Source organism: Pongo pygmaeus, chromosome 11, assembly GCF_028885625.2.
Source record: "Pongo pygmaeus isolate AG05252 chromosome 11, NHGRI_mPonPyg2-v2.0_pri, whole genome shotgun sequence".
NCBI classification, from domain to species: Eukaryota; Metazoa; Chordata; class Mammalia; order Primates; family Hominidae; genus Pongo; species Pongo pygmaeus.
This window is the reverse complement of record NC_072384.2, coordinates 58,140,064-58,166,660: the sequence shown is the minus strand read 5'-3', so window position 1 is coordinate 58,166,660 and position 26,597 is coordinate 58,140,064. Positions and strand designations below refer to the sequence as shown.

At 39.4% G+C, this 26,597-nt stretch overlaps 1 protein-coding gene across 10 annotated transcripts in view; it reads right to left on the bottom strand.

Moving 5' to 3' along the window:
- The window catches only part of PKP4 (plakophilin 4), a 231,432-nt gene that overhangs the window by 21,716 nt on the left and 183,119 nt on the right, over positions 1 to 26,597 (bottom strand). For 6 of the 10 annotated variants that reach the window (XM_054477302.2, XM_054477311.2, XM_054477307.2 and 3 more), the window contains exons 9-12: positions 25,360 to 25,579; positions 18,895 to 19,027; positions 16,962 to 17,175; positions 1,349 to 1,532 (exon numbers count right to left, since the gene is read on the bottom strand). In XM_054477302.2, coding sequence (XP_054333277.1) covers positions 1,349 to 1,532; positions 16,962 to 17,175; positions 18,895 to 19,027; positions 25,360 to 25,579 — 751 coding nt within the window. The remainder of the gene's footprint in view (positions 1 to 1,348; positions 1,533 to 16,961; positions 17,176 to 18,894; positions 19,028 to 25,359; positions 25,580 to 26,597) is intronic. The other 4 variants (XM_054477305.2, XM_054477312.2, XM_054477310.2 and 1 more) reach the window with 1 other exon arrangement.

Sequence of the window (26,597 nt, the reverse complement as noted above, 5' to 3'; positions counted from 1 at the left end):
TAGTGAGTCACTCCTTGTGGTATTTCAGACGTAAGCTTAAATTTAAACTCCTTGAGAGACCCCCTGACCACCAAAGTAACCATTCAATAACCCTCACATCACCCTATTTATTTTTATGGCACCTACTGTTATTTTCTTGTTTCCTTGTTTGTCTGTCTTCCTGGCAGAATGTGGTTCCATCAGAGCAGGGATCTAGTCTGTTTTATTCGTCACTGGTTTCACACAGAGGGCATTCACCAAATGTTTCTATCCCTGACCCACTGGGGGAGCTACAGTGAGTCCTGCCCCAGGCTCTCCCTGAAGCCTAGCTGGCTGGCTGAAGAGTAATCCTAGCTCCCTGGATGACTGCTAGGCCATGAGACCCACCCTGAGATGTGGGCATCTGAATTAGGAGGAGCTGGCCTGCATTCTGGGATCCCGACTCTTGCTACCTCCCCACCAACACTGCCCCCTGACCAGGGCCGATAGCCACCTGTCACAATGCTGGAAGGGTGCAGACCAGCCACACAAGCTTTGCTCTCTTTCAGGCTGTCTGTCTTGGTGATGCTAGATGTTAAACAGCATTCACTGAGTGCTCATGCGATGACACTGTGCTAAGCACCTTCCACAAGTACCTGCTGACCCCTCACAGCTCTGAGGTGGTATTATCATTCCCATTCTACAGATGAGGAAATGGAGGCTCAAAGGGGTCCTGGAAGCCAGGTGGTCTGAGACCAGAGCCCACTCTTTCTGTCCCTGTGCCACTCTGCCCTAAGGCTTGCTTCCAGTTCCCAGGGTACTGTAAGGCTGGGAAACAGGGTCAAAATGGAGCTGATGAGTGTTAACGGCAAATAATGAACTCTACTGTGCACACTTGAAAGCGGCTTTATATATAGATTTTAACTGTAAAAGATAATGACTAAAAAAGAGTATTTGGGCTCATTTTCACTTACTTATAAAACTTGAAACTGATTGTTTAAATCACACACCTCTTTAAAAGCAAAATGGTTTTAACCACCACATTTTGAATTTAAACAAACAGCAGGCTGCAAACACATTAGCAATCAGAATGCGATTACCAGAAAAATGCTGTTAAAGTGGAAAACACTGGAATTTTGGCAGTAATCTTAGACTGAATGGGCCTTTCTGAGTAAGTCACAGAAGTCATTTACAAGATAACTTCTTTAAGGCCACAAGTCTGTGCTCATGATGTTTTTCTCCCAGAATAACAAAGTCCAGTGGCCTAAATTTTGAAATAAAAACTGGAAACTTAGATAGATGTTAATAAAGTAAGTCCTAAAATCAATTTACCTATGACACATATTATTTAATCACAGAACTAATTGGAAAGAAGAAATAAAGAATTTACCTCAGGCAACCTGTTGTGTTACGCAGAACTAGTGAAGTCTGAAATTTAATTTTATGATCATCATCAAAAGAAGAGTTATTCCATCCAGAATGTGGAACGATCACAGTGTTTGTTAAGGTTGAGAGAGCATCTCGAATGATTGTCATTTTTACAGCATCACATGAGGATAAATTCCAAAGAACTCCTAAAAATTTGATTTAAAAAATCAAATAAATAGAGATCCTGTGGCTTTAGAAATAAAATAAACATATCAGCTCCAATTAATATGAAGTCAGTCTGTTCTAAACCTAATCTATGGCCTATATTTGCAACCAGGTTGGGAATAGACCTCTAATGAGTTTTGAGTGAATGTATGAGCCTCCGACAACATATTACAAATTCTTAATATTCACCCTCTTGGATTTTAGAGGATGAATATTATACACCCTCTGTATCTATTAGGCAAGGTGACTGTGGATTTTGCAAAGCAAATTAGTTACTCTGTAAAGGGAGAGGGGCACAATCCAAGCAGGGGTCTTGAATATAATGCATCTGTGATTTTTACAAAACTGCTATTCATTGCATTGTATTTTATATTTAATGTCTGTGTGACAAACCATTTTTAGAATTTAGTACTTGGAAAAATATTTCTTTTTCTTGAAAGACTGGCATGTTTTTCTTCATCTGCTTCCTTTTCTTACTTTTGCTATCAGAAAGCTCAAGCTTCAATAAAGCACTTGCCGTAACTTTCCTGGCACGGACGTTTGTTATATTTGCTTCATCCACCTTACTTAGATAAGGTTTAAACACTTCTATCTCAATTTTAAGAGTTTTATTATCATGTGCTTTAGAAATACACGTTACTGTCATTCCTTTTTGGAAATAGGTGAAACTAACAATAAATTAAGAATCGCCTGTACTGTAATTCATATCAAGATTTCAGGATAACAGATCTTAAATGGAGCTTATTAGAGTTCTGTTTAATGATATTAGAGGGCCTTAATTTTTGCATCAAGTATGAGGTAGCTAAAATTATTATCATAGCACAGGTTTTCTAATAATTGCTCTCATAGACATTGGAGCAAATTTGAGATGATACCTACCCTAATGTCATTTTCACATCAGTGCATCTTCCTGAGTAAGAGGAAAGTAAGTGGAGAAGAGATGGTGCAGCTGGTTTTTCTCTGCATTCAAGTCCCCGCCAGAGTCCTACACTCCTGACATACCCTTGGCAAGTTGCTCGAGTCTGTACAGTGCTTTCACAACTACCAACACACAAAAACGTTTGTGGCCTTGCAGAGGGAGGGGTGGCAAAATCTGCCCATGTCCATGGGAGCGTGTCAGGCTTGTGAACATGACTGATCAAGAGCGTGGCCCGGAGACAAGACCGAGCACTGCTGCTCCAGCTGTCACGGCCCAAGAAGCCAGCCTGGACACCACCTGCTCAGCCTTCTCTGGGTGCCCCCTGTAAAAGAGGGTGGTATGGGGAAGAAGACAGGAGCTCCTTCCTTTGTGAAGGAAGGGGAGGTAGAAGCCAAGGGCTAGAAGTGAAGAGAGTGAAACAATCTTCTGACTCTAAACTGCATGAGGACTGCCCCTTCCCAGGCTTGTCCACGTGCTGTGGAGGGAATGGTTGGACTGGAACCTGATGCTTGTGCTCTGGCCTCCTCTTGTGTTCTGCTCTGCACCTGTGCCCACTACTCTCCTCTTTCACTTGGCTTTGCCTTCTGGACCTTGCTGATTTGGTTTCCCTTGTTCCCCAAGGACTTTTACCCCTTTTCTACTCCTATTCCACCATAACTACAGCCTTCAGGACACAGGATGGGCGGGAGACTTAAGACAGTTCTGAATCAGGCAAGTAAAGACCTTGCTTTACTTCTGAAAGCTTGTTCTGTTCTTCTTTCCTTCTGTTCATGATAGACCTTTGCTTATATAATTATCTTGGGGTACACAAAAGCTAGGGTCCCGGTTAGAAGGCAGCACACATTATGGGTGCTTACGAAAAGAACTTAAATTCTACATTTGGAGCGATTTCTCCACAGATTCTTAGAAAATTGGCCATGCTTCTATATAAAGTGCTTTTGGGCAATGGTTTTAAACTGTGCTCCCCAGATCCTGGGGGTTTTGCTGGCCTCCCTTAGGGGCAGCCATGTGAGGAGTTGAGGAAGAATTGGTCGTAAAGCTCCAGATCCCCACCCCAATTGACTCAGAGCAGCTTCATATTATCTATGCTCAATTTTGGGCTTAATTGTGTTTCTGTTTCAAATCTAAAAGACATTTGATAAGCCTGATGACCACAGAAGGGACCCGGGAGCTAAGGATGAGAAACACTTTTTTTTGGCAGTCTGTCCTGACCAAATAACAGGGCAAGGGAGTGAAAACAGAAGACAGAGTTGTGTCAAGGCATAGCAGGGCAGGACAACAGACTCTGTCACTAACATGGGCTTTAACATTTCCTGCTAGGGAGGCCAACCGTAGTCACTCTGGGCCCTGAAGGGGCCTCCAGGAGCATGACCCAGCCACAGTGGCAGCATGTAGCCCAGAAGCCATCAGTGGGAAAAGGGTGATTCCCTAACCTCCCCTGCTGACAGTTTCATAACATGTGATTCCTAATGCCATTGGCACAAATTTTCTGTCACAGCTTTCGAATTCCTCAATGCATGGCAGAGAGCTGCATTTTTCAATAAGATATTTTCAACTTCACAGAATAAATGCATTCCAGTAAAGTTAGCTGCAAGGCAAGGCATATGGAAAGTAAAGTCTATCATACTATAATATTGGATATATATACAGAAAATTAAACAACCTGTGTCACAAACTTCAGGTGAAAACATGACTAAGAAGAAGAGTGGTTTTTCAGCATATTGGATCCTGGAGTTGCCTAGAAATTCTCTGATTGCGGTCAGAAAAACATGTTTTTTTGTTGTTTCTGTCTCTACTCCCGGCTACTTCTAACACCTACTTCTGGCAAGAGGATATTTCTCTGATTTGAGAACTTCCCTGATTTTCATGCTGGTGGTAGAACTTTGTCCTGCTCTGTCTTTTTCTTCCCAGGCATTCAGAATGACTGATGGAGTTGTATGTCATTCTACAGCTTAGTATTAGCCAGTATATATACTTGGGATTGGACACAGCGTAAACATTCATACATCAGTGTAAACAATGGTAGCATCACCATTTACTGTGGCTTTACTCTGTGCCAGGCATTGTGTGCTTTACATATAATACCTTAAAGAGCCAAGGTGTCCCAAATTAATTAACTTTCCCTTTTAAATATTTTTATAGGTTTGAAATTCTACATGTTGATCTTTTTTTAAAAAAAGATGAACATTTATATGCTGAAATTAAATTTTAATTTCATTAGGCAAGTATTATATAATGAGGAAGAAATACCCTATCATTATCCATCCTTTTATATGTATGTTGTGTGACACATATGCAGGACACATAGTAGGTGGTCAAAAATATTTGTGATGGATCTATTTTTACATCCTGTATTTGTTTTTAGATTTCTCTTTTATTTCCTACCTATCGGACTTAGCTTATAAGTATTATTATTATTACCTTCCCTTTGTGCCTTTTGGTAAAACTGAGTATTCAGGAGTGTCCTTTAAGTTTGCAACTGGGGGAGAGGATCTCTAACAAAATTTGTCAGCATAGTTTTGCCTGCCTTTCACATTGAGACCAAAACAGATGGTTGCTGAAACCACCATCTTAGTTATGGGGATAGGAGAACCCAGTTGCCATTCTATCTCCCAGAATCGGAAAAGTCACACCAACATGCCAGAATCCCCATCCCTCAAAGTGTAAAATAGAAAGGAACAGTGCTGCCAAATTATAAAATATAAAGTTGTTAAAAAATATGTTACCCTTCAGTAGACAAGTTGAGTATGCTATCTTTTAGTCAACTAAAATGACTTATTGATCATAACACTAGCCTACCATAGAAATTCAGGCTTTCATTTCTGCAGCTTCCAAAGGAAAAAAAAAAATATTCACAGTTATTCTTGACCAGAAAAAAGGAAAGGTTCTATTTTTGCTAAGTATGTGGTGTTCAAGGGACCCACCAAAAGGCAGCTTTATCACCCTGCATTGTGTGTTATATTATCCTCTAATCCTGCACTTCGCCACGTAACACAAAGAGTTGCAAGCTTCGGTATGGATTTAACTCGCCATTTTGACTGGTTTTTCTTCCTCACTTTCTATTCCAAAACTAAGGTTAAATAAAGCCAAAACAACCAGCTCTAGTCAACAAATAATGGATTAAAAAGATTTAATTAAACTTAAAAGCCTTAGATATGAAATGATTAATTTGGCTTTTTTGCTCAAAGTAAAAAGCACCTCTCTTAAGACCGGCTAATAACACCTGTGTGTGCTCGACCTCACTAAAACAATGTTCTCTCCACTTTGTCTAGGGCTTCATTTAATGGGTCAGGAACAATCTTGCTAGGGCAGTAAATAATGAATAGAGAATACACCAACTCCCAGATTTAGTAAGACTGATGAGAAAATGAAGAGCTGCAGGATTAGCCTTCTCCATCAACATGATAACCTCTAACTCCAACATCCTAATGCAAAATTTGCTTCAAAAATATTTATCGCCATACTCCATTATCTCCTGGTTCTCAAAGGGAAAGTTAAAAATAAACTAGAATTTGGTTGAGGAAGCTTGAGGTTTTATTTAATTTAAAGCAATTAGCTATTTGTTGTGAGGACTAAGAATATAAATATACAAACTAATTTAGAAAATATTAGGGAGTTTCATGCATATTATTGTAGAAAACGCTGCTCATTCCCTGTCACAGGAACAAGTACATATAATTATGAGTAACCAATAATCACAATGAAATACTGCCATGAGATGAAAGTTCATTTTCCTCACAAAGAATGAATAAAGTAATTAAAATACCATTTCACATAAATCCTATGCTGCACAATTTTGAAAGAGCTCACATTTAAAACTAACTTTATAGCTATTCTAATGGCGAACTGATAATTTTATAGTCAAATTAGAAGCTGATTTTACTGATTAATTAAAATAATAGCAACTATTTGAAAAAATGTACTTCTTAAAGGATATTAAAAAACAACAAAACAACATTTGGAAAATGCGATTTCTCTGGTGGCAGATACGCATGGCAGCCTACACAACTGTTTTTCTTTTTGATATGAAAGACAATCTTAAACCATTCATTTTTAGACAGCATTCAATTTATGCCATGTTTCCTAATTATATTAAAAAGAGCCCAAGTGTTTGTAGACATTGCCAAAAGCAAAAAAGCAACAGCCATAAAGGTGCCAGTGTGCTTCAAACATCATCACTGGACAGGCCCCTGCATTTTCTTTCTTGAGTGAACCTCGCTCTGAGTGCTCTGGTTTTAGTCGTGCTCTTTCACAAGACGTTCATGAGGGAGGCAGGTAAAACTACCCAGGCTCAGGGTGTGAGGAACCATCACAGAGATAATGGATGCTAAGGTCTTGTGCACACTCAATCCCCACTCCATTCCCAGTACAAAGCAAGTGTCATGACCAGTGGCTAACAGGACTGTGCATTCCCGTTCAAGCTCCGGGGAACACTGCCTTGTATGTAATCCTCCCCACCTCCCGCCCCAGCTCATGGCAATTCTGCATCTATGGGCTCACCGGAACCACCCTGCAAACATTCTTGAAAAATGGGGGTAGAAATATTAGGTTAATAGCAAAAACATAATAATATCAGGGCTGCAGATTGTATCACGGCCCTTACCTGCTTCTCCTAGCACATGCCTCCATTATCATTCCCTATACCGTCTCTGGCTGAAACACTCAGGATCTAGCAAACACACATCTTCATTTCTTTCTCTATGCAGCTGCCCTTGAAGTTCTCCCCTTAGCCCAATGGGTTTTTATAAACTTCTGCGGCTTTTTCTTGGGATGACAGTAATGCCAAGATGCTATGGAGCCTACATCCTGCTACAATATGGCCTCCCGCCAGCCTTAAAGTTACACACCTCATACCTTTGACATTTACGTTACCTCTACCCAAACGCAGTATAGACCTGTGCTGCCCCATACGGTGGCCATCAGCCACATGTGGCTACTTGAAATATGGCTAGTCCAAATTGAGATGCAGTTAAGTAAAAAATAGGTTATGAAGACTTGGTACGAAGAAGTGAACGCAAAATATTAGTAATTTTTATATTTCTTAGAAGTTGAAATACCTTGAAACTATTAGGCCAAATAAAATATATTACTAAAATAGATTTCCCATGGCTGCTAGAAAATGTAGAAAATATGCAGCTCATATTATTCTCCTATTGAACAGCGCTGGCAGAGATGCTTGCTTGCTTCATGCCAGACTCCGAGAGAGACACACAGGGGAGCCATCTGTTCTCAGGGGGGCCTTACCACAAACAGTTACACCACCAGGCAGTTGTGACAAAGGGCAGGAAGAGCAACAGGTATGGCTTGAATATCCTGTGTGTCAGGAGCTCAACACACATCATAACAAAAACACCAAGCAGCAGCTAATGTGTCATCACTGGGGACACTGGGGTTTGACAGTGGTGATGTGTCTAGAGCCAGAGCTGGAAGGAAACAAGTCAACCTGGCTCCAAAGCTCACACTTACTCGAGACCATGCCGCTTTTCCCTGGATGTTTTTCAAAGTGTGTGAACTTGTGTTTGATAGGAGGATGGGAGACCACATTTGAGTCGGAGTGTCAAGGATAGAGGCCAGAAAGAAGCAGGTTTGGGGTGCAGAGCTCTTCAGGCCAACTATAGCCTGGGAAAGAAGCAGAAAGAGGCGACGGCACACGCTGGAGCTGGCTGGCAGGAGGTCACAGAAGCTACTGATTTGGACAGGCAGGTGGGAAAACCTGAACTGCAAGCACAGGTGTTATCCCAGGGATGGGGTTGAGGCCAATGGGCTAGGAGGGGCAGAGCCTATTTCACAGGACAAGATGCAGGAGGGATGAGGCCAAAAGGGAAGGGAAGTGCCTGTAGTGAGAATTTGGAGCCAGATGCAAACTGAGGGTGGTGTCACAGATAAGCCAGCAGTTTGAATACGTGTGAAAATATGGTGCTGTTAACAGAAATGAGGAAGTCAAGGGGCTGGTGGGAAGAAACAGTGCCATAAAAATGTCTGCTGGGCTAATCAATTGCCCAAGCTTTCGAACAGGGCTGAAGGCTGTCAACAAATTATGAAATCTAAGTGAAACTGAAATAATGGGAAAACAATTACGAGACAGGGATAAAACTACTATCCTCAGTTATAGAAAAATACCTTTCTCTGGATAAATTCTGAGGAAAACAAGTCGTGGTGGTACCTAGCCATTCCCAGAGTTTCTAAGATGCCACTATCTGAGCAGAGTTCCTGAAACCTGTGCAGTGACCCCTCCATGCAGTGAGGCTCCTGGTCTATAGGTGTGGCTCGAGGCTTTCTCCTTCCTGCCCCAAAGCATGAGAGGCCAGCTGCTGCACTCCCTGCTGGCTGGCACAGAGCACTGCAGGTGGTGGACAGGCCTGCCTTGCTCACCCCTGTGTTCTCTGGGATTTCCTGCACAGCAGATGCATAATCCTCATGGGGCATGGGGGAGCTCACTCAGGTCCAGCTGTGCTCGGAACACCACCATCTCAGCTTTCAGCGCAGTGGGAAGTGGGTGCTCAGGTGGTCTGAGGGCAAGATGCTTCCTAGCAGGGAGCTGTGTGGAAGTAAGGAACTGGGCTGGCCACAGAGGCTGCACACAGGGGCCCCAGCCTGCATATTCCATTTGAAGGTGATCGTTCCTGCTGTTGAAATTTGTCCCCAGTTGGGACAAGATAGATCTTTAGTGCCTTTAGAGAATATAAGGGTTAGCCCGAGTCTCTGCGATTTTGCAGGCATAAAGGTGGATCACAGCACCTTTGAAAAGATCTACCAATTTTTAGAGATCCATTTACAGAATCATATTTGCATTTTAATGTATTCTTCTTTATTCTAGGTAATTTTACCACTTCATGGGTATGTTTTGAGGATTAATGACATAATGTAGTTATACAGTTCTATGTTCCCTGGAAAGGCATTTCTACAGAAAATAAATAAGCTTACAATTCAGAAATGCTGACTGAGAATTGCCCATATGGGACACACAGAGTGGCTCATTCTGTTGGAGCAGAGCTAATAAAAGGGAACAGGTCACATGAAACGAAATTAGAGAATCCTTCTGGGGCAGAAACGGCAGTGGGGGCAGCGGCCCTGGCCACACTTGTTCTGCAGGTTATTTCAGCATGACACAGAATTAGGTCATTTATACTGTCACAGTTACACTATCATAGAGATTTGCCCAAGAAACTGTCACTGAAGTCATATACTCCACAGCTGACCTACATGTTCCAGGAACACACTTGCTCATCTGTAACTGCACTAGATCTTCAACCCAGTTGTCTGGTGCTGGCAGAAGCTTAGAGACAAAGGTGCCTCCAGCTGTAAGCTATAGAGCATCATACTCAGAAACTGCAAAGCATTTGCAGACCTGGCCTGGGGTCTCCATATTCCCACCTTTCTTGCATTTGTAGGCCGTCTAGTCAACTGAGGGAGCATGTTATTACAGGGCCTCTCTTTTGCTGAGAAGTACCACTCGGACTGATGTTTGAATACCCAAGTCTTATAAGTGACCTTCTGAGACTCCCTACTTGACTGCCTCCTTGTGCTTGGCACTCGGAAGCCTACACTCAAAATATACGGTCATATTCCACTTAGAGAGTTGAATCTTTTCATACTCAAAACTATAAATCTTGAAATACTCGCAAGACCTAAAATCACGTTTCACAGGTTTCCTAAGCAAACTGAAGCTTTATGATTATACTTGATCACTAGTTTGATATTATAGTGCTAGTGAAATTCAGGGATATTTCTCTATGGTCCTGGGTAAAATTCAGAGAGTAAAGTTTATTGTGGGGCTTTTCTTCTTTTCCCTTTTTGGTGGTAATCTTAAAGAACAAGGGAAATAACATTTGTACCCTCCAGATTTAGCTCCTGTTCAGCCCTTCTCAGTGGCCAGGGAAGGGTCAGTGAAGAAACACCTCCAGCCTGGACATCAGGAACTCAGCCTGGAGACTTGCCTGCAACCTTCCTGGACTTCGGTTTCTAACCTGTAATAACAGGGGTAGACAGGAGATTTCTTTAGGGTTCTTTCCAGTTCAAAGTTCTCTACCGATTGAGAATTCGTCTATTCATAATAGACATTTTTTGTCTTCTTAGCAATTAAACTTTTAAAAATTTGTCATTTCTCATTACACATTTTCAGGGTTTGAAATGTTCAATAAATAAGGGAATCTGTTTCTGTTGTTGTTGTTTCATTTATTTTTTTGAGACAGAGTCTCTGTCGCCCAGGCTGGAGTGCAGTGGCACGATGTCGACTCACTGCAACCTCTGCCTTTCAGGTTCAAGTGATTCTCCTGCCTCAGACTCTCTAGCAGCTGGATTACTGGCATGTGCCACCACACCCGGCTAATTTTTTTATTTTTAGTAGAGATGGGGTTTCACCATGTTGGCCTGGCTGATCTTGAACTCCTGATCTCAAGTGATTTGCCTTCCTTGGCCTCGCAAAGTGTGGGGATTACAGGTGTGAGCCACTGCGCCCAGCTATGTTTTATAAAGTGGACCAAGTGACATGGATCCTTACTGATTTGGGCTGGGAATTGGGAGGAGATGTTGCTAGATTTCTAAAAATGACCCACATAGCTTCTAACAGCCCTAGTGGCCCATAACAGTAGGATAGAAAGTAACAGACTGACTCCTCTCTGGACCAGAGCATAAATGACCTGTTTTGAAGGCATATTAATTAGGCTAAGGGGACATGCTTCGTAAATTGTTTTCATCCTGCAACGGCAAGTAATCGTCCAAAAGGCACGTCCACTAAGCTCCTGCTTTTTATAGTATATAAGACTAATTCTTGCCAGACTGTTCTGCCCTTTGTTAAACCTTAGCCTGGCCCATCTACCCCTCCTTAGTTACAACTATTATTTTCTTATTAATTTACCATCGAATTAGAAATATGGAGCTAATGATCAGGAAAACAATACGCTTCATTTCATGTTCTGCAGTGTCTGGAATCCATTGCTGGCATCCAAACATTTCACAATAAACAGTGGAAATATTTTACTTAGCTATATGGACAAATAATCACTTACTACATTGGAAGAAATGTACATGTAGCAATCATATGAACAAAGTCTTTTATTACTGAAGAACAAAGGCTACTTTTTGGTATTTAAGAGGGTAACAGAAGTGTGACAGTTTGGGACATCTGGTATGTACATTAAAAAGCAGGCCTCCAGATTTGCGCAATATCTTCAATGTCTATAGTTTTAAAAAATGATGTTTTCAGGATGCTCAATAACTTGAAACTCATATTTCCTAGCTTAGAAACACTATTTAATTATCTTGAACAAATGAGTTCAACATATTTTTAGTGACAAGATGTTCCCATCTTCCCTCCATACTTTGTGGCCTAGTAGACATTCATTTTATAACCAAACTGGGGAACAACCATACTTCATCCAGCTTTCAAGTACAACAACAGCAAAAAATACTTTTGGAATAAAAGAAAAATTACCCTAAGCACTCACATATATCAGCACTTACTAAAACAAAAGCTCATTAGGTTTCAACTGGAAAATGTTCAACACAATGAAGAAAACACAAGAATTATGTTACATACTAGAGAACCATTTTAATTAACAATGACAGCCATATTGTCCTGGGAAAATACATTTGAAGAAAAGTCCTTTTTTCCCTCTGAAAATAAAGATGTGGCCAAAAATATAGGCCCTGGGCAGTTATTGTGTTTAAAGCAAAGGCAAGGCATCTTTATAAAAAACAGCTAAAATTTCTCCACTTAGGTACAGTAAAAACTGCCAAACTGAAACAAAGGGAACTAGAAAAAAAAGACTGGATTAATAACTGGGTTGAATTACTTAATATTAAGAATCAAAGAATTCCTAGTTTCAAGGGCATAGTAGTTTCTTCAAATTATATAATATTTGGAACACAATGGTTCACTGTATTTTAATATTTCATGATCCTAAGTTGACTATAATTTTCACTTAGGAATGTGTGGACCATACCTACAAAGTCCAAGCACCGTGCAAGGCTAGCCATGGTATTTGTGAATGATACTAGCAGAACACTAAAATCTAAGGCTAATGTTCTGTTTTCAAAGGGGACTTTATAGGAGATGGGCACCTGATGGGGAATGCTGGGTGACACGGTCACATAGCACCTTACAGCCTGAGTTCGGAGCACACGTGCTTTAACGACAGTTCAGATTGGGGGCTTACTTCCTTGGTTAGGAGTGCTGGTGGCTGGATCTAGGGTGGAACTGGTCTTTTTGTAGGGCCATTCCTATGCAAAAATGACCTCCTGAGGGTCTGTATTTTCTGCCTTTTCAAGTTATATCAGATATCTTCTTGCTGCTTTCTGGATAACCTTGTTGTCCAGACTTAACCCCACCAGGTAATGAGCTTCCTGTACTGTGGGTTCATGCATGTGATGGCGGCTACTTTGTATGGAAACTGTACAGGAGATTCATGCACTGGATGGATGACCGAACAAAATGAGTTCTGAGGTCTCCCCCAACCCTGTGGTTCTACAATTAAAGACGGCTTGAGCATTTGATGTGAGGAAGAGTTAATGAAAGAAGAAAGAAGAGTTCAAGCATCTCTTGATGTTTTCATGCTTTAATATGTATCAAGGATCAATCACCCTTAAAATATTACTGAACATCAGTTAAGATTGGTACCACTAAATTGTAGGACTGGGAAATGGGAGCAATTTTGCTGTCTCTATAAAGCTTAGACTATAAATACATGTACACACACACAAAAAGCAATTATGCTAGATTTATATTGTGACTTGTTTCATGTTAGTTAGACAATGTTTAGGTATAAATCAAACACAGCTGCCATTTGGCTTTTTGAACTGGAAACTCATTTCTGAAGTCTTCTGGTCCAACCTACTTTACTTATGGCAATTGCATGAAGTGTTTACCCACTGACCACTCTCATTTCAATGTTTTGAAGAAAACATTTGATAATCAGTCCACATGTCAAAATAAATGATTAGTGGTAACAGTATATAGTTATAAAGCAATTCTTAATGTCTCCTACTCTATAAGTATGGCAAAAAATTGTTTCTTATAGCCTAAAAGCTACCAGCAGATATTTTCAAGAGAAATATCAGAGGTACTTCTTAGTTTTACATTAGAAGTGATATGATCTATTAGGAAAATAGCTCTTTTTGAATTAGAAAACACTTATATCCTCTTTTCAAGGCCAAGGTCCATGTCTTAAAACATCTTATGTTCTCAATAAAATAAGGAGGAAAGCATCTAAATTAGCACTCAATTCCAGAGTGTGCTCCAGGTAACCTAGTACATAAAAGCCCTTGGTAGTAAAGTCGGGCTCTACTTAAAGTAATTTTGACTTATTTTTAAATGTAAAGAAAAAAAGAGCACACAGTCATGTACTTTTCTTCCTGTTTAACACTAAATCTTACAAATTCCTTGAGCTCAGCTCAGGAAAGGCACTGTAATAGTCTCTCCCAAGGAAAAAACTCAAGCAGAAATTCAGAAAAGACTCATTCCTCCTATGAGAGGACAGAAGAGCAGGAAAAAGCTTCACATTAAGGATGTAAGGATCAAGTCATGATGAATTCGGCTAGTTAAATTTGAGGAGAAGCTGCGTTTTCCATGTCATTTGTCCCTGGATCGCCACTGCTCTCTCAGGGAGCAGCGCACACGATCGACTGCAGCCCTCCTGGCTGCACGGTGTTACTATGGGAAGACAACTGGACATGACACAGGAAGTTCAAAGTGATGGGAAGATAAACATCAGACAAAGCAGGAAAGCACTCATGTACTGCAAATGATTCTGTCTCCTCTATGTCTCCCTAACAGTAGGCTCAGGGAAAATTTGTGGGCGTAATCACAGTGACTATGTTGACTTCTAGGATGAACACAGCTACATTTTTATTTTTTCTTAATTCTGTTTAGCTTGCTCTAATTTTCATTTTGTAGCTACATGTACACGTAAGTAAAAATAATTATAATTTGTTTTTTGGTGAGATGCCTCAAAAGCATTTTAGAAAGTGGGAGTACTAATTTAGAAGCACTACAGCATTAATAGTCAAAATACATTAAGGCAGATAGTCCATTCCAGATTTATGATTATTTGTAAAGTATATTCTACTTTTGGTATTTTATTTAGAGTACAAGGGAATATTAATGTTGTATTTTGAACATTAATATCTTATGAGAAAGTTGATTCCCCTTAAATATTGGATGCAGGATAGTTTATTAATTCCCAAGTGTTACAGAAACTACAACTCTGATTTCATAGTGGAAACGTGGGGGGAATGAAATTAATTTTGAAGAAACATTGTTTTAAAATTTTAAATTAAATATCTCAAGCATGAAAAAAGGCAAAGAAAATATAAAACAAATACCCAGGTATGCCAGCTTTGTCAAACATTAACATTTTGTCTTATGTATTTCAGAGTTCTCTAAAGAAACAGAGGTAGAATACAACCCCCAGTCCCATTTTCCTCCTTCCTCTTCACAGAGGTAACCCCATCCTGAATCTATTTTTATTATTCCAATTAGAAATTTTAACTTTATTGCATGTGCATATATCCATATCAATCTACACATTTAAAAACTTTATTCAAATAGTATTACTCTGTAGTTATCATTCTGCAAGTATTTCTAAAGCTGTATGTATCTATGTTGTTATGTGTAGTCTAATGTGCTTATTTTAACTGCTGTACGTGGTTTCACTGTGTGAGAGTACTGCCATTGATGTAACCATTCTTTTGTCAATGAATTCTTAGTATTTTCCCTGAATTATCTATTACAAGCAATGCTGTCATCAATGTGTCCTCCTGCAGAACCATTCTTCCAGCTCAATCTCAAGTATCCTTGAATCCAGCCACGAGCACTGCAACATCCAGGCATTACTCACTCCTCCCTCTCTCTCACTCCCCACTTCTGACCATCATGCCCAGACCACAAAATATTTCTCTGACTGCTCCAGCCCACTCTTCCTTTTCATCATTAAAATAGTTCAAGCTGTTATCAGTGGACTGTTGGTCTGTTCATAGGCCTCCCAGGCTCTCCCACTTCATATCAATCCTCTACCCTGCTGCCTGCTGGAAGAAGGCATTTAAAGGCCTAAACTGGCCATGTCATACCCCAGTGTCCCTACTGCATGAGGGACACAATTAAGTTCCTTATAAAAGTTCCCTAAATGGGCCAGGTGCAGTGGCTCACACCTGTAATCTCAGCACTTTGAGAGGCTGAGGCGGGCGGATCACCTGAGGTCAGAAGTTGGAGATCAGTCTGGCCAACATGGTGAGACTCCATCTCTACTAAAAATACAAAAATTAGCTGGGTTTGGTGGTGCATGTGTGTAATCCCAGTTACTCAGGAGGCTTAGGCAAGAGAATTGCTTGAACCCGGGAGGCAGAGGTTGCAGTGAGCTCAGATCACGCCATTGCATTCCAGTCTGGGTGACAGAGCAAGACTCCGTCTAAAAAAAAAGTTCCCTAAATGAAGACTCCATCTCTCTCTGGCCTTGTTTTCTTTTTTTTTTTTTCTTTTTTTTTTGCAACAGGGCCTCACTTGTCATCCAGGCTGGAATGCAGTGGTGTGATCACGGCTCACTGCAGCCTCAACCTCCTGGGCTTAAGTGATCCTCCTACTTCAGACTCCCAAGTACCTGGAACCACAAGCATGTGCCACCACATCCAGCTACTTATTTTTATTTTTTGTAGAGATGTGGTCTCCCTGCGTTGCCCAGGTTGGTCTTGGACTCCTGGCCTCAAGTGACCCTCTTGCCTCAGTCTCCCAAAGTGTTGGGATTACAGGTGTGAGCTACCACACTTGGCCCTCACTAAGTTTTAACACAGCAGCCCCCTCTTGCTGATAGCTCCAGAACTATATCCCATGCTGTTTCTGAGCTTGTAACCAGAAAGACCTCTGCCTATCCAGCCAATGCTTCCTCATCCTTTAGACCAACTTCAGTTTCATGTCACCCAGGGAACTTCGTTACCCATCCTCTGTGCCCAATGCAACCTCTGTTGAGTGAGACTTGCCACATTTCTCTGACGCTCACAAAACCACCTGTGTTCCTCACCAATCTGAGGGTGACTTAAGCGCAGGCACTGGGTTTTATTCATCTTTCTATCCCTGGGGCCTAGTAAAGTACATGGGAATACAAACAGGCACTCAGACACCAGCTGAGCTAACGTAAAAGACTGCCAATCCATTAAGTATATTTTATTTTCATAATATAGCAGAGTCTATTTAATACAACTAGATTTACTATGAAATACATGTAAAAAATGTCATATTTAGTCCTCCATGAAACAGACATCTGTTAGCTGATATTTACAAATTAATAAGTACAATAACTTATACTAATAGAGATGACCGCATTGTAAACGGTTTCTGACTCATTAGACTAAATAATACTCAGCCTTCACAGTTGTGAGCACTATATATATCTCATTATCGATTACCTGGAACCTCCAACTCTTCCATAGTGCCACTATACAAGGGCACAGTCCAGACTGTTTTCAACATTTCCTCTAGGACAAGGTTACATTCTATACCTACCTGTAACAAGCTCCCTTACTTCTGCATCAGTAGATTTTCTCAACAGTCGCAACAAGGCAGGTATCCCACCAACATTCTTCATTGCTATTTTATTTTCATCTGTAGACTTGCCAAAAACGAGGTTTCGAAGGGCACCACAAGCATTCTTCTGAACTTCCAAAACTCTGTGGTCCAGAAGGTCAACCAGATGCTTGATTCCCCCTAACCTACACACCTAGAACGAAAAATATTAGGTAGCAGGCCTCAGTAACATGCAATTATCAGTGATCAAACAGAAGTCTGTTATGGAGAGATCACAGGATGTGGGTATCTCTAGACCATGTCAAAGGTTACTTTTTATTCCAAATAAGACAACTTTTATAAATTCTAAGGAGAGGCCAGGCGCGGTGGCTCATGCCTGTAATCCCAGCACATTGGGAGGCCAAGGTGGGAGGACCACTTGAGGTCAGGAGTTCAAGACCAGCCTGGCCAACATGATGAAACCCCATCTCTACTAAAAATAGAAAAAACTTAGCTGGGTGTCGAGGCACACGCCTGTAATCCCAACTACTTGGAAGGCTGAGGCACAAGAATCGCTTGAACCTGGGAGGTGGAGGTTGCAGTAAGCCAAGATTGCACCACTACACTCCAGCCTGGGCAACAGAGTGAGACTCTGTCCCCCCTCCAAAAAAAAAAATAGAATTCTAAGGACATTCTCTTAGATGATACTTTTCCTGGGTTCATAGCTTAAAAAAGGGATAGGAGATCTAAGTGGTTTAATGTCCATCGGCAGGTGGCACAGTCCTCTTCCAACCCTCAGACCACACATCAAGAATTGTGCTTTCACTCTAGCAGTGCAATGTGCAAATACCAAACATAGCAAAGCTATCTGCAGGGCTTGAGACAATATAGGAAATAATTTTTGACTTATTTAGTTTCTAGAATGAGTTCTCTAGGCTACTCTCCTTAAATTTTCTTCCATTTGTCAATTCATTAGTACATTATTTGAGTATTTCTGGGCTTTATTTACTACATTCACTTTTAGGTCTGGAGCTGGTATGCTGTTTTGCATATTAAAATGATGAAAAACACTTCATTTTTATGTAACACAGTGGGTCAGAAGAAGGCTTGAAACGTTAAAGAAAGAATCTGTATGTTATATAGAATTATAGCCAATAACCAATAACTTGCTATGTTTCTATAAATACCAAAAAAACCTTGAAATAAAATATTCACGTATGTTCAGCATTAGTGATGGTTATAATCCTCTATAACTTATTTATAGTTGGCACCAATCTGACTAGAATCCCATAAAACACATTAGCTCACTAGTTCAATGAATACTATAATTTCTACCTAATAATTTTTTTTTTTTTTTTTTTGAGACAGAGTCTTGCTCCTAGGCTGTAGTGCAGTGGCTTGATCTCGGCTCACTGCAACCTCCGTCTCCCAGGTTCAAGTGATTCTCCTGCCTCAGCCTTCTGAGTAGCGGGGATTACAGGCCATGCACCACCATGTCCAGCTAATTTTTGTGTTTTTAGTAGAGACTGGGTTTCGCCATGTTGGCCAGGCTGGTCTTGAATTCCTGACCTCCGGTGATCTGCCAGCCTCTGTCTCCCAAAGTGCTGAGATCATAGGCATGAGCCACTGTGTCCCGCCTAAAATATTTTTTAAATACAAGTTAAATTGATTTTTGCTTCATGGTTTTATAAATAAGCTAATGAAGCAGACATACGATTTGAAAATGCTGAAAGCACTCCAAGAAATATATGTATCCTAGTTTTTCCTGAGAGATACTGAAATGCATAGTTAAGTGAAAGAGTATCTGGTATCAAAATATCCCTTTAAAAAGACTCTTGAATTACACTGGGTAATTTCTTAAATACAGAAGCACGTGGCTGTTAAATGCAAAGGCATTGTTTTCCCCAGTCATCCCAGGCACCATGTCCTGTACCTCCATCTTCACTTTGTTGTCACCAAAGCACAGGTGCTGCAGGTAGGCCGCTGCATTTGCCTGAACAGATGGGAACTGGTGCTGAAGCATGTGAATGACCTCAGGCAACTCAGGATCACGCCAGGCAAACTCCCTACATGAGAAAAACATGGCTTCAGAAAGGAAGGCCCATGTTGTAAAAATACACTGAACAAAAACACTTGTTATATGGAAAAAAAGCTCAGCTGAGACAAAAATGGGAAGTTACAAAAATCCTAAAAAATACATACCTAAATAATTTTTCCCCCTGATGAACATATGCAGAGGCCCAGATGCTTATGATCTTAAAGAAATCATGACGCACAGATGCACAGAAAGAGATTCAGGGGAACAAAGAAAATTCTTAATATAAGTAACTTCCACTCTAGTGCTCCTCCTCCTGATTCTAATTTTATGTCTTTCTACCTATGTAAGAAATCTGCAGGTGTAAGGCTCAGGTAAACACGTGCACTTTAGCGAAGTGAGATGTCATGCCTGAAGGGAGAGGAAGGGCTGGTGGGAACAGACAGAGCTGGCGTCAGCCTAGAAATCACAAACATTGTGGGCCTGAGGATTTTTAAGAAACAATGTTTATGGTTGCTCGTGAGTATAACACAGAAACACAGAAAACTATAAACAAGTATTTGACCAGTCATCCTATATTCAGGATTACTGCTGACATTTCCTGTTTTTCTATATATGTGTGCAAATGTGCACACATGTGTGGGTTTGGAATTTTTTCCATAAAACTGGGTTATTATTAAATAGTAGTTAATATTTCATAAACCCCTATCCTGTGTCAGGCACTATTCCAGGCATTTTATATGTATTTATTAATTTATTCTTACGGCAACCTTAGAGATATGGAAGTTGAGGCAGAAAGGCCATGCGCCTGGCCACGTGGCTGTAAACTGCGAAGCGGTACCCTGCCTTCAGAGTCTGTGCCCTCCAACACTATGCTATACCATTTTTTTGAACAATGAATATATAATCATGCTATGTATATATACTTTTATACCTTCCTTTTTTTCAGCTAACATTCATTTTCAGGATTTTCTAATGTCATCTGATTGGTGTACTGTTTGGAATTCTTGTTAAATATGAGTTTGTGCTTATATTATGTGAAGAGCAGATTGTTAGAAAATGGCTCACAGAACAACAAATATGCAGACTCTGATTACAGGATAAAGTTAGTTGTTTATTAAAAAAAAAGAATTCATACTGAGTAAACCTTTAAAATTATCTTTAAAATTAATGACCAAGTGATACTTCTCCTGCCTGGTTTTTGAAGCCTTAGAGTCTCTCTTGGTCTGGGAAGGCTCCATGTATTAACTTGTTAGACCCCTGCAAAGGGGCATGTCATCCCACACCTGTGTGCACACACGCACACACACACACACACACACACGCACACACACACACACAGCCCTCATGCATTCAGTTAGTGAATCCTTACTGTGCTATGGTGCTGGAGATACAGATACAAATATTGGTAAGATACGATTCTATTTACAGGGTCTTCTATGCCAAACGAAAAAGTTTAGTCTTAATACCAGTAACAGGAGTTATCCTTTATTGAGTTTACTTATATCAGGCTTTGTGCCAAGAACTTTACCTTCATTATCTCATTTACCTTTACTGTTGCCTCATGAAGTAAGCACTATTAAAATAACAATAGATACAGATAAGGAACTTAGGATTAGTAATTAGTGATGGAAGTTAGTGAAACCCAGGTGGTCTATATGTGTGTCTACACATAAGGAATGAAGGCTGTGAAGCAGGAGAGTGAGAGGATGTGACATGGTCACATTTATACAGACGACAACTCTGGTGGCCAAGGAAAGAATGCCCTAGAATACAAAAAGATGGGTGTCATGCAGACTACCCACTATCTGCACAGTAATCTACACATCTGCTTGAAACGAAATAGACTTCTCTTTGATTTCTCTCTTTTCCTCATCTTCCCTCATGGAATCCATCAGCAAGTTCTGTTGACTATCTACAAAATATTTAACATATACCAAATCCATTCATTTTCTCCATTTTGCCCAGAAGAGTCTAACAGTTTCCTACATGTTCTCTCTGCTTCTAATATTATCCCCCCCCCCCACCTGCACCCCCAATCCATTCTTTATACAGCAGCCAGATGATCTAAAAACTGAAGTCAGGTGTGAGATGGAGTTTCTGGCTTCGAGAACAGGCTGGATGGTGACGTCATTAACAGACATTAAGAATACAGCAAATGCCAAGGGAGGCAGGATAACACCAGAAAAAGCACAGAATATGGAGTTAGATTGCCTGGGTTTCAGTCTTGGGTCCTTCCATGTCTGTGTGATTTTGAAAACCAATTAATTATTTGGAGCTTCAGTTTCCTCAACCGTAAAACAGGGTCAATGAAACTAATATTTCAATCTTCACTGGTTGGTTGTGATGATTAAATATGATGATGAATACTAAAATATTTTATATATTTTTACTTCTGACACAGATGTTTTATTAATATTCATCATCCCTAAAAAATGAGCTATTCTAAATAGATGAATTCCTGGTAACAAATAGTTTTCCTTTTATATATTGAAACTGTATCAATCGTTTCTCATGAAAATCTATATAAAGCCTATTATGTAAATCTCTGTTGTAATTAACAGAGTGCAAAGAGTGTGATTTACTCTTTCTTTGATGACTCACAATCATTACAAATACACATTTTTGTCCTCTTTAAATGGGACACTGAGGGTCAAGATTTCCTGACATCCCTGGTGCCATGAGGGCCAGACAGCCCCGAGGGTGGGCTCCTGCCAGAGCGGGGCAATTAGGCTTGCTTGGCTTCAACTCCAACCTTGATGAAAATTCAGTAGAAGTTTATCCTGGAAAAACTGCTATCAATTTGTAGGCTGGCTGGATGGCATCAATGCCTGCCAGAATTTGCTTCAGTAAAACCTAAGCCCAGACTTCTGTTTCCAGCCATGATAGTGTAACTCTTACTGGATTTCGCCCTCCCACCATAAACAATTATAAAAGTGAATTTAGCTAAATGTAGGAGAAAACTGTTTTTAGACCCTCGAAAACAGGCAACACAAGAACATAATCCTTGAGAGGAGGGAAACATCAACGAGTCCCATGTTTACCTGGCTTTCTGCCTGGGGGCACTTTCTGGATGAAGACACAGGAAGCTGAGGCCAAGTAGTATGTGAGGGATTTAGTGAGCTGAGGCAGGGAGCGAGTGGAATTTGTGGGTGCCAAAGTGGTTAGAATGTGCAAGGCAGAGTAATGGAGACAAGGGAGCTAAGCAGAGGTGATTCTCCGGGTTTGTGAGTGGACTATCCGAAGTCCTTAGTTGTACCCGGGGCTGTAGGGCACATGCACAGGTCTGGTGGAGAGTGGCTGCTGCACGACTCAATGCTGAACAGGTACCAGGTGATGTGGACTCCCAGCCTATTCAGAGTGCAGACCTCACTGAACACCTTGGGAATTTAGTCAAGACTCCACAAAGGCCAAGTTTTAGGGGTAAGGACCATGTTCTAAGGCTTAAAAGAAATATGAACTAGACCTAACAATGAACAAAACCAATCTTGATGGGATTGAAAGGATCTGCCAGTAATTTAGTTTTCTGCCACAACAAAACTCAGCACACTAACAGGAGACAACTTAATCCAGATTCCCTATAATGTATCATCTACAACCGTCAGTATATAATTTAAAATGACTAAACATGAGAAGAAACAGAAACATATAACTTATAAATATGTAAAAAAGGCAACCAATAGAAACAGACCCAGACTCACCCCAGATGTTGAAATTATCAGACGAAAAATTTTAAATGGTTATGATAAATGTGTTCAAAGACTTAAAGAAAAAGATGTATATAAGGAGTGAAGAGATGGAGAATCTCATAGGAACATGGAATATATAAAAGGAGCCAAATTCAAGGATTGGAAATAAAAACAAATTTGCATGGGCTTCACAATAGATTGTAGTCTATAGGACAAAGAACACTAAATTTGAAGGCATCAATAAAAATTTTTGATTACAAGAATACAGGGAAAAAAGATTTAAAACATGAAGACAGATTCAGTAATCTGCGAAATAATAAAGTGATCCTATGTGTTTAATTCAAGTCCTAGAAGGAGAAAAGAGAGTTTGGGGCAGAAAAAAAAACTTAAAGAATTAATGGCTGAAAATTTCCCAATTTTGACAAAAACATCAACCTACATTCCAAGAATCTCAGTGAACCCCAAGCAGGTTAAATGCAGAGAAAATTATACTTAGGCTCACCAGAATAAAACAGCTGAAAGCTAGAGAAAAATCTGAAAAGCAGCCAAAGAAAAGACACATTACATAATGAGAAGAATGCAAATGATGTCTGCCTTATCAACAGAAACAATGGAGGTCTGAAGACAATCAATGACATCTTTTAAAATACTGAAAGAAAAAAATGCACACCTGTAAATCCTGAATTGTATATCTAGCAAAAAAATACTTTAAAAAAAAAGTGAAATATTTTCAGATAAACTAAAGCTGAGAGAATTTGTTACAAGCACAAATGCAAGACAAGAAAGGCTAAAGGAAGTTCTTTAGGCCAAAGGGAAATGAGTTGAGATGGAAACGTGAATACACAGGAAGTCTTTTATGTTACTCCTTTCAGAAGCATCATTGATGTTATTAATGAATATGGTTTCCAAGTAGACAACTATAAAAAAACTCACAGATTTCCTTTTATACAGTAAAGATCAATAACTTCCTCAGTCTTAAAGAGAATTTTTCAGGCCAACTGTAATGTAGCATTAATAATAAAGGCTTACAAGTGAATAAAACTATTACTTCAAATTGCTGTTTTCAAAACTAAAAATTAACAGTTGTCATGAGCTTTTAATTTTGGTTTAAATATTCAAACTTCAAAGTCACCTGAATTCCAGTTTCAGCTAGAATAAATGCGCCTACTAATATAATCACTTATTCACCTTACGAAATGCATTATCAGTAAAGTTTCACATAATCAAAGCCAGCCATCAGTTTTATGCATTAGACTATGAAATTATCACACTATGAATAGCTGAGGTATATTATCATACATGAAGTCCTTGTTTATAGCGAATCAACTCATATCAGAGGTCAAAACTGAAGTCTTCAGAGACACATATTAAACTCAAAGTTCTCATCACACTTCACTGCCTTTCTAGGTAGCTATTATTTTCTCTTCAGGTCCAGCCAAGGGATGGTCTAAATTACCTACAATTCAAAACTCTTTTGGGAATTTCTGCATCTATTTGGGTGCCTTAGGCCTTTGTCATTTTGAGGATTTGAAAAAACAAAATCAGTAAGAGTATCTCTGACAAGCTGTAGGTGTTATTAGACAAGTTATTTTTGAAACTCCTTAAAAATGACAAAAAGGTGGCAAACCAGGAGTAGCAGAACCAAATGCATTTATATAGCTTAAAGAATTTCAGGAATCGAAGTGAATAAGTTAAGTGGTTTTAGTGAAGCAGTGGATTTCCCACTCAACTTTAAAGTATCTTTAGTCATTCTGTTTTAATGACCAAAACCTCACTCATCATTTTAATTCACATTCATTAGAACAAGTTGGTAGGTTGCTAAAAATGAATTGATAATTATAACAATTTTCCAGTGAAGCAACTATTTGTGGGCGAAGAGTGAATGAAATCTTGCATACACGCCTTAAAATAACACTAAAGCTGCTTAAAATTTAGCAACAATTTCACTCTTTCAGAAATGAAAATTCTTTTAGTTTCAAAATATCTTTTTTTCCTGAATATTTTACATGGCTTTAAGGACAAGGTCAGTTTTTCAAAATCAATCAAGTATTAAATGACTCATATTATCTAAATAAAAAATGCTGTCTACAGGGCCAAACAAAATCAGAAGGAGGAAACATCTATGATTTGCCAAACACTTTTTGCTTATTAGACAGAATTTCTCACAAAGACTATCTTCTCCTAAATGTCAGAAAGTGTTTTCAAAGGACCTGGTTAATAAAAGCGTTATATATTGTTGACCACTATCACTGAAAACATATATAACACGGGTCTTTCTCTAGTTTGTAATAATCAAATCCATTTTTTGAAGCTGTTATCCAAGAAGTCGGTCAGGATAAGGGCAAAGGGAAAACTGATCTTTCAAAGCCTTGTTTAATTCTAAGAGGCTATTCCAGGTAGTTGTCTTGATGAAATATTTCAGTGATGAATGCTGCAGATAGTCCCACGGATCTGTGCCTTCTATAACTTATTATGAGAAGATGGAAAGAAGGAATCTATCTTTAAAATGAAATTAACCTCAATGACCTATATAGCTGGAATACAACTGGAAGTATTAATATATATGGAATTAATGATAGTATAATAGACTTAGCAACTTAAAAAAGTCAAAATAGAGGAACTGGCTGACTCCTGCAATACTGTAGCCTTCCAGAGACTCCTAACTGGTACTCGCCTGGGGTCCTTCTGAATGCTGTCTATTGATGGGGATCTTGTGGTGCCATCATCAGCTGGCACTGCATGCTGAAGCCTGTTATAATTGCACTCTTGCACTCGGTATTGTATAGGCCTGTAGGGCTCCGCGTAGGTAGCTGTTGTGTTCAGAGCATAATTATTTCTTTGGTATGTAAGGGTACTTCGTTGGCTGGATGTCCTTTGTAGATTTCCAATACCTACTAGAAAGTCAACATTTTGAAAAAGATTAGTATGTTCTCCATGAGATCACACTTTAATAAAAGGTAAAACATTTTTAATTTTAAGGACTATATTTTTTGGCAATTACATAAATCACTTACTTTTAGATTTTAAAATTCTACCTTATTAGTGCTAAAAAGGGTACTTAAGTTTTTAATGTACATAAATATTTTGTTAATTTTTTAGCAAGAAATAGAAAAAGTGAAACTACAAATCTGCTTATATAGTATGTTCATTGAGGTTCAGTAACAAAACTGAGAGAAATACAAGAATCTTAGAGATGAATGATAAAATAGCAAAATTTATTAATTTCATTCTAGTGGTAAAAACAAGATATTTATTCAAATTTGTAAGTAATTAAAACCATCAAAATTTTAACACTTCGTGTACCCAGGTTACTTATTTTATTCTACAGTAGTCCATCCTTAACTTTTGGTTTTGCTTTCCATGGTTTCAGTTACCTGTGGTCAATTGTCCAAAAATATCAAATAGAAAATTCCAGAAATAAGTAATTCATAAGTTTTAAATTGCACACCATTCTGAGTAACATGACGAAATCTGTGCCATTCAGCTGTGATCCCACTGGGACGTGAATAATCCCTTTGTTCAGTGTACCCATGCTATAGATGCTATTAGTCTGTTAGTCACCTAGCAGTTGTCTTGACTATTAGATCTACTGTTTCAGTACTGCAGTGCTTGTGTTTAAACAACCCTTATTTTACTTAACTGTTCTATTTCATTCTTTGTTATTGTTGTTAATCTCTTACTGTGCCTGATTTATAAATTAAACTTTATCACATGAATGAATGTATAGGAAAATACATAGTATATATAGGGTTCAGTACCATCTGCCATTTCAGGCATCCACTGATGGTTTTGGAATGTATTCCCCATGGATATAGAGAGACTACTATACATTTGATTTCTAGACCTGCGGATTGTAATAACACTGGAAAATCTACTTCACAAGAGGGAAAGAAGATTGATATATCAAATGAT